The 11,430-nt window shown below is 38.5% G+C and overlaps 1 protein-coding gene across 1 annotated transcript in view; it reads left to right on the forward strand.

The window, feature by feature from the left end:
- The first annotated feature begins 5,707 nt into the window (after nucleotides 1–5,707).
- The window catches only part of Mtx2 (metaxin 2), a 49,181-nt gene continuing 43,458 nt past the window's right edge, over nucleotides 5,708–11,430 (forward strand). The window contains exon 1 of the mRNA XM_021192966.1: nucleotides 5,708–5,940. Within this exon, the coding sequence (XP_021048625.1) occupies nucleotides 5,901–5,940 (40 nt within the window). The 5' untranslated portion in view covers nucleotides 5,708–5,900. The remainder of the gene's footprint in view (nucleotides 5,941–11,430) is intronic.

Below are 11,430 nucleotides of genomic sequence, written 5' to 3' on the forward strand. Positions count from 1 at the left end.
ATTAGTCATCTTCAAAGGAATTCTAGCCAGTGTGATAGAAGAGGTTTTTTTTTTTTTTTTTTTTTTTTTTTTTTTTTTTTTGCTTGTGTTTGAGACTGGGTCTTCCTATGAAGCTCCATGTAGCCTTGAACACATACTTTTCCTGCTCAGCCTCTTGAGTGCTAAGATTACAGATGTGTGTGGCCATGTCTGATTAAAACAGTTATTTTTCAAAGTGGCACAAAAAATATTACAGAAAATTTAGTAGAGAGCGAAGAGTTAAAGCACCCACATCCCATTCCCTTTCATAGCAATATTTTAAAGAAAAAAATCATTACATTTTTATAACTATGTCTTTACATAATTAAATTCATAATAAAATATATTTTTGATGCTTTTTTGTTTAATATTACACAATTTACATGGTCTTCTCTCCTGTTACACACCATTCACACTGTTTCCTATGCTGTTATATGGATTTTAGATATACTAATTATAGATTTAGTGAGGGTATATCTTTGCTAGGCAGGCCTGGAAGGGTCATACACATATCTAAAGATGAGACATGTTATTGTATCACAGACATCCCTAGCTCTGTCCCTTTCAGTTAACACAATCATCTGAATTCCTCGTTTCCTCCGCTGTGCTAGAGATTGCAGTTAAGGCATCATTACATTTAAGGCTCCCTTTATAGACATGAAAAATATTAAAGAGTTTGAATGACTCATCTATGTTCCAAAGCAAGTGATGGCCACAGTGTAGCACTCCTTCATCCCTACCGTGCACAGTGGTTCTATTGCTTTCACTGGCATGAGTATTTTCTCCATTCCCCTTATTATAACTGGCCTCTCTGCCCCATCCCCACAGCCTGCTTAGCCATCCAATCATTCGCTTGGACAAATACTGAAAGTGGGGGTGAGAATATGCAGGTGAGAATTACTGCAGTTCTTCTAGGGTAACTTACAAGTTGGAAGAATGTCAAGTTGGTGCTGCTAGCAGCTGTTTCTTAAGTTACTTGGAGAAGGTTCATTTTTAGATAAAAAGAAAACTTCAACAGAGATGAGGTTGGTTCTCATAGGCCTTTGTCAAATCTGTGAATTGTTGTTTTATCTTTTGTATCTCAACAGACCAATGAACTTAAACTTGCTTAAGTTTAGGTTTAATTGTGTTTTTATAAGTTGCATTCACAAAAGTCCTAATTAACATAGTTCCTGTGACTTTAGATAAGACATTACTACCATCAAGTGGTAGTCAGTAAACCAAAAAGACTCAGTTCCCAATAACAACTTACGAAATCAAGCAAGAAAATATTTAGAAGAATGCGCTGGAAACTTAGAATTTTAATTTATTTTTAATAACTGTTAATATTTGACAACTCTTTGCCCATAACAATCAATCATGTAGCTGTTTCTCAAAGAGTGTTAAGAAGGTTTTAGTTCATGTAATACTGTATGGTCTAAAATACGCAGCATTATGATCAGAAAGTGGGGGGAAAACTTGATAGTCCTGGTCAATTATGTCCCTTAGGTATTCAAAAGGGCGAGAAAAGGAATGAAGAGAAATAAGGATGAGCTACCATTCATTTCTGGATCCTTTAACCATCATTGTAAAGCTAGGCATGGTGGCACACACCTTTAGTCCTAGCACCTGAAGAGATGAGTTTGAGAACAGTTTGGGATACACATCAAGATGTACCTCACCCCAACTTAAAAAAAAAAAAAAACAATAGAAAAGAAGAAAAGAGAAAAATTTTTTGGAGTAGCTTGGAGTTATCTATAGGGTTTTTTTGTTTTTTGTTTTTTTTTGTCTTTTAAATGTATAACATCCAATTTGGATTAAATGAATTAGCCATAATTAAATCTGTTGATAATAGAGGAAGCAACTAACTTAAGAAGCTAGAGATTACTATTTCATTATCAAAGCAATAACATGCTTTTGAAGGAATCATGGATTAGAGTTTTCTCTTGAAGACATCCTTCAAAAATACAAAGTCTTAATATTCTGTCAAAAATGAAATGTAAATAAAATGCCATAATATTATATGTTTACATAACCCAATAATTGAGCATTTTCTTACATGTAATTCAGTAACATAAAGTCTAGGTTGGAGACATGCAACTATTCTATGACAGAATAATTTGGCAAGTAAGTGATTTTATTAGGACAAACAATAAGACTGTTAATGTCATGCATTAATAATTTATTTTCAATGATTGTGTGACTATCCTTCTAGTAGCATATGGATTTTACAGCACTTTTGTTTTATAACCCCATTCTTAAAAATTCCAGTGGCTTGTTTTCTTGTATTTCCCTTAATTGTGGTGATCTTAAACAGATCTTCAGTTTTAAATCTGCCAGTTGTTCTAATACAGATGCATAAATATATTTTCTCCAGTTGGCTCTTTCTTACAAAGGAAGCTTGTTTGTGGGTACCGTCAGGACATCTGCATCTTATTGGATTTAATTTTTAGTAATAAAGACCTCCCACATTACACATTCTCCTCAGCCTAAATTTGCTTGTGTGGGAAGCAAAAGAACTGTCAGTCAGAGAGCAAAAAGTAAATCCATATGCTGTGGAGGATTCAGCATCCTTGGCTACAATAAAAAAAGAAAAAAGGAAACCCGAGTACAGACAGTACCCCAGCAGATCTCATTTTTAATTTTTTTTCAAAAGGCTAGCTTCTGCGGTCTGAATGCTGGTACCCCATCAAATTCAAATGCTGAAACTCAATCAGCAATATGATAGTATTTAAGAGAGAGACGGCTTTGGGAGGGTTCCTTCCTCATGTATGGAATTAAAACCCTTATTACAACACTTGTAAAAAAAAAGGTGCTTTTTTTTTTTTAAAAACAAGTGTAGCTTCACACTTCTATTACAAGTAATACTTATGATTACGCTTCTAATTCTGTAATACTTATGATTCTTCTAATTCTGTAATACTTCTAATTCTGTAATACTTACGATTCTTCTTCAATTGTAACCTCTAATTTAAAAGACGATTAGGCTAAGAGGGAAGACTCATGGGATCTAGTGCCTTTCCTTCACGAGTCCTCCCTTCCCTACCAGACACTGGATCTACTGAAGCCTTGGTTTTGGATTTAAGAGCTTTTCAAAATGAGCAATAAATCTGCTGCTTATAAATGGCCCAGTCTAGCTAGGTGTGGTGGATCACACCTTTAATCCTCTAGAGGCAGAGGTAGGGACGGCTGTAAATTTGAGGCCAGCCTGGTCTACATAGTTCTAGGATAGCCAGGTTGCCAGGGCAATATAGAAAGACTCTGCTTTTTTAAAAAAGACAAATTAACTAGTCTAAGGCATGTTCTTCTAGCATCTTTGGCAGGCTAAGACACTTGCTATAGTAGCAAAAGCAGAGTGTCTTAGCCCAGTGCTTCAGAGGCACCCCGGTCCCTGTTTATCTGTGTTCCCTGTGCAGCATGCTGACTTAAACTGCAGAACCATTCCATTTGTCTGACTCTCACTCTCTTGCTCCCCAATCTGTCTCCACCCTCTGGTTCTAGCATCCTTCTCCATTTGGGGCTCACCTCTACCTCTTATACTTGCTTATTGTTTTCACAGTCAAGTCCTGGGGTAGGACACTACATCTGCCCCCAAACAGTCAGAACATAGCACCTGTAGCCTCAGAAAGGCAACGGATAGAAGAGGCCAGCACAACTTGATGCGGCAATAGACTTCCAGTTTTTCAGAGCCGTCCATAAAATCCCTTGTGTAAAGGACAAGAATGGAAAAGTTGATTGGCAGGAAGATACCTAGAACAGCTCATTTCTCTGGGTCACTATCAACCTCAGGATGAGGAGGAAATTGGGTGCCACATACACTATTGGTGTTTTCTCTCTCAGCACTACCATCTTCCTTGTACTTCTATAAGCCTCTCATCAACCCTGAACTTCAGGCAAAGAAGATGCTTTCAGAAGTCCTCTGTGTCTATTTAAATGAGGAAGTTTAAGTTTGGTTTAATAGACTTCTTATTTGCTGTGGGGGCTACTGATACTGCTCTGGTTTCCTCTTCAAAACTTTCTACCATTTTATGTCCTCTGAGAAGACTTCTATATACTAGCCTCTGGTATCTATGGATGTGACCTTATTTGCAAACTGGCTCTGCAGATAAAACTGAGGAGAGTTCACTTTTTAAAAAAAAAAAAAAAAAGATTAGGCCTTAATCCATTGGCTGGTACCTTCATTGGAAGTCAGAAGTTTGGACAAACAGACGCAATGGAGAATGTTGCCTGCTGGTGGAAGCAAAGGTTGAAGTGACTTGTCTAAAGCCATGGAATGCCAGGGAACCCTGGCAATCCTAGAAGCTGGGCAGACCGAGGAAGGACATTTATTTCTACGTTAGCCTTGCCAACATTTTCACCTCAGACTTCTAGCTTCCAGAACCAGAGAGTAAATGCATCCGTTGTTTTAATCACCCAGTGTGTGGTAATCTGTTTGGCACCTCTAAGACAGCAATATACTACTTAAGTATATGAACAGAAATTTGGACAATAAACTGTAATGGAGGGTCAGAGATCTACTTTTCGATGCACAACGTCATAAGCAATGTGATGTTTTGTTTTTTTTTTTTGCAGGTGCTGAGGAAGCAGGTTCTTAATTATGCCAAGCAAGAACTTTACCAGTGAGCTACTTGCTCAGTCCTGACTTGACTCTCAGTCTTGACTTGTTTATGTACTGTTAATAAAAATAAGTCAGTCTTCTCCAGGCTGGGGTGATGGCTTACTGGGTAAAGTGTGAGGACATTTGCTGGGTCCCCAGCTTCTACATAAAAGCCAGGTGCAGTAGTTAACTCTAGGGTTGCGAGGGAGGTGGGCAGTGACAGACCAAGTTCCGAGTGTTGCTGGCCAGCCTAATCCTTGTGCTCCAGATTCTCAGTGAGAGACCCTATCTCAGAAAAGAGAATGGAGAACAAGCTGATGCTTGTGTATGTATGGGCTACGCTACCGAGCCTGAAGACTTTGAGTTGGATCGCTGGAACCCACATGGTTGGAGAGATCTAAGTACTAAAAGTTGTCTTGGGTCTATACACTGACACACACACACACACACACACAAAACGTCGCTTCACCTCTCCGAGCCGTGTTCTCATCAGCAAAAGGGGGCTTCGGCTCACCAAATGATCTTTGAAATCAAGTGTAATTCTGTAATATTCATGGTTTTTCGTCAATTGTAACCTATGATCTAAAAAAAAAAGAAAGAAAGAAAGAAAGAAAGAAAGAAAGAAAAAAAAAGATTAGACTTAGAGGAAAGACTCAAGGGATCTAGCGCCCTTCCTTTTACTCTTGTTCCTTCTACACTCAGAAACAAGAAATTGAAGTGCTTTATTCTCCAAGCTTCATTCTGGATGCTTGGAGTTGAAAGATTAAATTATGTGTGAGCTCACTAGCTGTCCAAGCCTCCTTCTGACTAGCGCATTTGAGCAAACAACCAACACTAATATCTGTCTATGGACCCCGAATCCTGCAATGAGTGGAACTGAGAGAATTCCTGAATTTCTGGGCTCCAGTAGAACCAGACCAGGCACTCGAACCTCTTGAAGCTTGTTTCCGTCTTGATGAATTGCTGAAAAGGGTGCAATCAAATCCAAAAGCTCCGTCACATGTACGTAAACAGGTACCGAGAGACCCTACGCGGAGAGAAGGCTCTCCTAGGGCTCTCGCAGGTCAGGAGCGCGCGGGGCGGAGCAGCCGGAAGTGCCGGCGCGCGCTGTCAGCGACGCCGGAAGTCCTCGCTCGGCCTGGCGGTAACCTTGCGGGCCGGGCCACCGCTGCCGAGGTGAGCTCCGCTCGTCTGAGCGTTGGCCCGGCGGAGCTCGTCAGCTGCGGTGGGGAGGCGCGCCGGGGTCGCGCGGGAGGGCGCCGAGCGGCGCGGAGCTCAGGCGTGCGCGCAGGACCTCGCAGCCGACATGTCTCTGGTGGCGGAAGCGTTCGTCTCCCAGGTCGCAGGTAGCCCGCGTGGGTGCCGACGGGACGGCGGGGGCGGCGGCGGGGATCCGCGTGGGGAGGCAGAGGGCTGGAGTTTCCCTGCAGCCGTGGGTCGAGGGTGCTGAGCCCAACAGCCCGGGTGGAGGCGGCGGCCATGGAGGCTTGGCCTCACTTTCCGGATGAGGAAACTGAGGACACATGGCCAAGGTCACCCTGCAGGGACAGAGTCCTGACCTCACTCCCTCCGCGGCGCTTTGTTCCCGGTCTCCGTGGTTTGGGAGGGTGGCGGAGGCCCCGGGGCTGGGGATCGAGGTGGGGGCGTGGCCACGGGTTCAGTCCTCGCCTCCCCCAAGGCTTCCGTGGGAATAGGGCAGCCTCTCTGGTCTTGGGTTCTCAAGTTTAAGGTGACTGTCACTCTTGAGCTGCCCTTCTTTACCTGTTGTTGGTGGGTCACCCGAGTTGTTCTCCAAGCCATGTGCAAAGTCTGTGGGACTCTTTGAACTATTCTTAATTGGCATGAAGTTTAAAGAAAGTAAACATCTTTTGACTCTGTGATTCGAACTTGACTTGTAAATAGATTAATTTTTACATACATATATATGAATATATATTCGTATTGAAGTTTTTATTTTGGCGAAAGTGGCTATGCTAGAGAAAGAAGAGTTAAGTTAATGGGATGAGTGTGAACTCCAGCAGGGTTTTCAACGTTCGAATGAGGAGATAGTCACTAAGATAAACAGTCATATTTGGGGTAAAGTAGTATATTGGAAATGAAAAGTATAAAGTGTTATCAACTTTTTCAAATGCTTTCCATTGTATTGAATTTGTGTGAACATAGATTTCCTTTTTCCTTTAAAATAGCATTTTATAGGAGAGAGGATAGAAAGAGAGATTGTAAGCTTCATGAAATCAGGGAATTTTGTTTGTTTCCCATTGTATCCTAGGACCTGTCTGTCGGTTCTCTTTAAATACCCATGACTCGAGTAAGTGAGTAACACAGATTTCAAGTAATGGTTCTTTCTGACTTTATCACTGAGGTTGAAAAAGTCAGGCCTCTGACTTGAGGTCAGTGGTTTAGTTTAGACTGATACTATGTTATAAATCATTTCACAGTATATGTTCATATTCTGAATGTATATATCCAATGTGTGATTTCTTTTCAGCAAGAAAACAAGGAATGCTATTTGATAAACTTTTGATAAGTTCAGAATTCTACCTCAGTTAGTGAAGTTTACAAATCCCCAGGAATTTTGTATGTTGTCTTAAGGTGTTTGTAGTGATCTGTTATGGTAGTAGAACACATTTAAAGATAGATAGTTCAGTAAATAGAAAGTAGTATTGGAACAACTCCTAAGTCAAAATATGGCATGAATTAATTCTAGATGTATTAAAGATTTAAATGTAGCACAAACGAACTTACAATAGAATAATAGAAAAAAAGCAAGGACACATACAGGGTATTATTTTTGTAATATTGGATAGCAGGGGTTTCTAAGCAAAACATGGAGTATACATTCCATAATGGAAATGGTTGTATAAGAATATGGAAAGTTTTTGATGTTAAAAGACACCATGAATAGCTGGGTGTGGGGCTCTTGCCTGTAGTCACAAACACTTGGGAGGCTGAGACAAGAGTCTATTGCAGGCTTGAGGCTAGCCAGCCTGGCTGGGCTTTATAGGTAGAACATGTTTGAAGCAAAACAAACAATAACAATAAAATCTCCACCATAAAATAAATAAATCTCCACCATATATATATAATAAAAACATTTAATTATAAATGGAACTCCCAAAAGAAAGGCAAAAAAATCTGAATAAGTATTTCATAAAAGGAGAAATAAAACTAGACAATGAACAGGTGAAAAGTTGTCCTCCACGAGTAACTGATAATTTTTCAATTTAGGCAAAAGTGAATATGATAATCTCTAGTATTGTCAGGGGCATATAGAGTAGAGAAACCTTACTTTCTCACTTTTGGTGAGTGTAAATTAGACACCCTTTCAGAGCCTAACATAGCAATATTTCCTAAGATGTTATATTCTAATCCAGAAATCATCTGTATGTGGATTTATTTGATAGAAAGTTGAGGACCAGTTCCTCAAAGAACTATACAGTAATCTTCATTATAGCATTATTTCTACTAGTAAAAACATAAGAATGTCCCAGATGTATATCAGATTATGATATACCAACCAAACAGTTTCAGCAGTACCTAAAATAAATGAGTTATCAGAGAGGTGTGTGTGCTCTATTGTTAGCACTAATCATAATAGCCAAGATATGGAAGCAAAACAGGTGTCTGTCAGCAGATGAGTGGATCAAAGAGATGGGCATATATACAAAAGAATACTAGATATCCTTAACAAGAAGGTAATTATTCATGGTGTTATGAATCATTTAGGCTCAAGGAATAATTTTTTTTTCTTTCATGGTGACTACAAGTGGTAGTAATGTTGTCTTTCTTAGATTTCTATAGCTGTGACTAAAAGCAATTTGGGAAGGAAGGGCGTATTTCAGTTTATAGTTGAATCATAGTCTATCATGAAGGGAAGCCTGGGCAGGAGACTATGGAGGAGGAGGACCACTGTTTACTGACTTGTTCCCTGTAGCTTTCTTAACCTGCTTTCTTATACAACCAACCTAGGGTCACCTGCCTAGGGGTAGCACACCACCCACAGTGAACTGGACAGGTATTAGTCATTAATAAAGGAAATGCCCCACAGGCTTGCCCACAGACCAGTCTGATGGAAGAATCTTTTCAATTGAGTTCACACTTCTAAAATATGTCTACATTTGTGAAAACTTGACAGAAACCTACTAGCACAAATGTATATTTTGAAATAGCCAAAAGGAGAGATTTCTAATGTTACTACAAGAAAGTTGATGAGTTGATTATGGATATGTTAAGTAGCTTGATTTAATCTTTATATACTATGTACCCATGTTAAAAATATTATGTTTGTTATTTGAAAAGGCAAATTTATTTCTGATGTGGTGATGAACACTTTTAATAGTAGCAGTAGGGAGGCGGAGGCAGGAGGATTGCCAGTTCAGGTATAGTCTGGGCCATATAGAGGGATCCTGGCTTGGTGGTGGTGGTGGTGATGGTGAGAATAATAATAAAATAAAATGATAAAAGCAATGTGTATACTTGGGTGTTTATAGGTATTGACAGTTAAGAGATGTGATATGTGTTAGCTTTCAAGCTAGAATTATATTAAGTAAAAAGATATAGTATTATATATGTCTTATATGAACTTATTAAATAAGTTCTGTACGGACATGTATATGCTTACCTAAGCAAAGAAAAACTTTTAGAACAATTTAACTAATTCTCCTTAGGAGTTTCAAGAAAATATAAACTGTTGATAGAAGATGGAGGAACTGTGTTTCTGATTTATTTGAATTACCACAGTGAGCCTATTTTACTTTTGTAATTTAAATGACTAAAATTTCAAATTAAAAGATATACTTAGTCAAGATGAAAAGAAGATAATTTGGGTTTAACCTTGACCTTCAAGTGATTTATAAATGTAACTTAGATCCAACAGCTATCCACAGTATTTTGTTTCTGGTCATAACTTAGCATTCTTAGAAAGAAGAGGTTAGTTAATTTGTACATGTTTACATAGTTCTGTTTTAACAATAACTATGAATTTTTTTCTTTTTTTTTATAATTAAGTATTCAGAGTTTTAATATATATGATAGTTTGGTTATTCTTCCTTCCAGTGGTCATGAGCTATAGCATACATTTTGATATTTCTTTTGGAAATATTTAAGGCATCTTAACGTTTATCTGGTTTCTGTGATATTTATTTGTGTGTATGTGTTTGATATTTCTGCAGTCTCTTCCCTGGAGACTGATTTGTAAAGGACATATTTATGTAAGCTGCTTTAGTGTGGGTCTGCAATGTTCCCTAAATACCCATGCTATCCAAAGTTTTGATTCCCTCTGTGGCATTGGGAACTTGTGGCATTGGTAAAAACTTTAAGAGGTGCTGATTGTGAGACCTTTGTTTCTTTTGCTGAGTCCTCACCATGAAGTGAACAGTTTTGTTCTGATATACCTGCTTCACCACAGGTCCAAGGCAGTTCCCTACTGTGAACCAAAGCCTCCCAAACTAAGGCAAAAACATACCTTTCTTCTTTGTAAGTTGATTACTTCAGGTGTTGTTAGAGTAATGGTAAGCTTACTACTAAAGCTTTCTTTGAATTGCTCAGTATAAGTGATCCCTTATTGTCTCTTTACTAGCAGTGTATCTTCCACTCACGGTTTCCCATTCTGAGTCCTTAGTGCAACTTTCTGTCTCCACAACTCTTAACTTTTTATAAGTTTTTTTTAAATTATTTTTTTAATGCTTACTTGGCTTATCCATCTGTGAATTAGCTAATTTTGGGGCTTCCAGTCTCTCTTGCTCTCTTCTAAAATAATCTTTATACTACAGGTCTCAGTGGTATTGTTGTCTTTGTAAATTTTTATTTTCTTAAAATATTTGGTGTGACTTCTCTAGTTTCAGAACCTTCCTGAAGGGCAAAGTGACTTAAAAGCCTCTCTGTAAGTCCAAGTCTGTGACGTTAGCTTCCTCTCTTGTCACTCCCTTCCCTGAGCCTCTAGACTTTCTAAACTGTTTGTAGTGTCCATCTTTGGCACATGCTGTTGTCTGTTTGAAGTGGCCACGTCAATAATTCCTGTTTCTTCTTAAGACTTGACGCCATTTGAATGTGTGTGTGCCTAGGACATTTTTTCCTTGTCAAATGAGATTCTTTTTTTTTTTTTTTAATAATAATAATAGTAATGATTCATGGTCATTATAGAAAAATGAAAATAATACAGAGAACTGTAAGGAGTAAAGTGAAAAATCACCTGACAGCCTACTGCCAAAATTAAGACTTTAAAATCCCATCTCATATTCAAAACTTTGCTGAGCAAATCTATCATTTCTTTCTCCTAAATTAAAAATACAGGCATAGATAATACAAGAGGGTGCATTTCTTTTGTCATATGATATAATGGGATCTCTTCTCATGTCTATGATGAAATTATTTGCTGTCATATTTGAATGGCTATGTAGTATTTCATTGTAGTAAAGAAACCATAATTTACTTGTGAAAACCTAAAAACTGATGGGTTTTTGGGATTTTTTTGTTTGTTTGCTTTGTTTTGCTTTTTAGAGACAGGGTCTCAATAAGTAGCCTTGCCGTCTGGATCTTGCAGTATAGACCAGTTTTATCTGTTTCTGTCTCCAAGTGCTGGGGTTTTAAGGATTTTTTTTTTTTTTCTTTTTTTTTTTTTTTTTCTTTATTTTTTTTTTCTTGTTTTTCTTTAAGGATGTGTATCTCTTTAGCAGTGTTCTCCTGCATTTCTTTAATAATGCCCTTCCTAAAGTCCTCTAACTCCATCATGAGGTATGCTTTTAAATCCGATTCTTGCTTTTCGGTGTGTTGGGGTATTCAGGACTGACTGAGGTGGGAGTGCTAGGTTCTGATGATGGTGAGTAGTCTTGGTTTCT

The sequence above is a fragment of the Mus pahari genome, chromosome 3 (genome assembly GCF_900095145.1).
Source record: "Mus pahari chromosome 3, PAHARI_EIJ_v1.1, whole genome shotgun sequence".
NCBI lineage: Eukaryota > Metazoa > Chordata > Mammalia > Rodentia > Muridae > Mus > Mus pahari.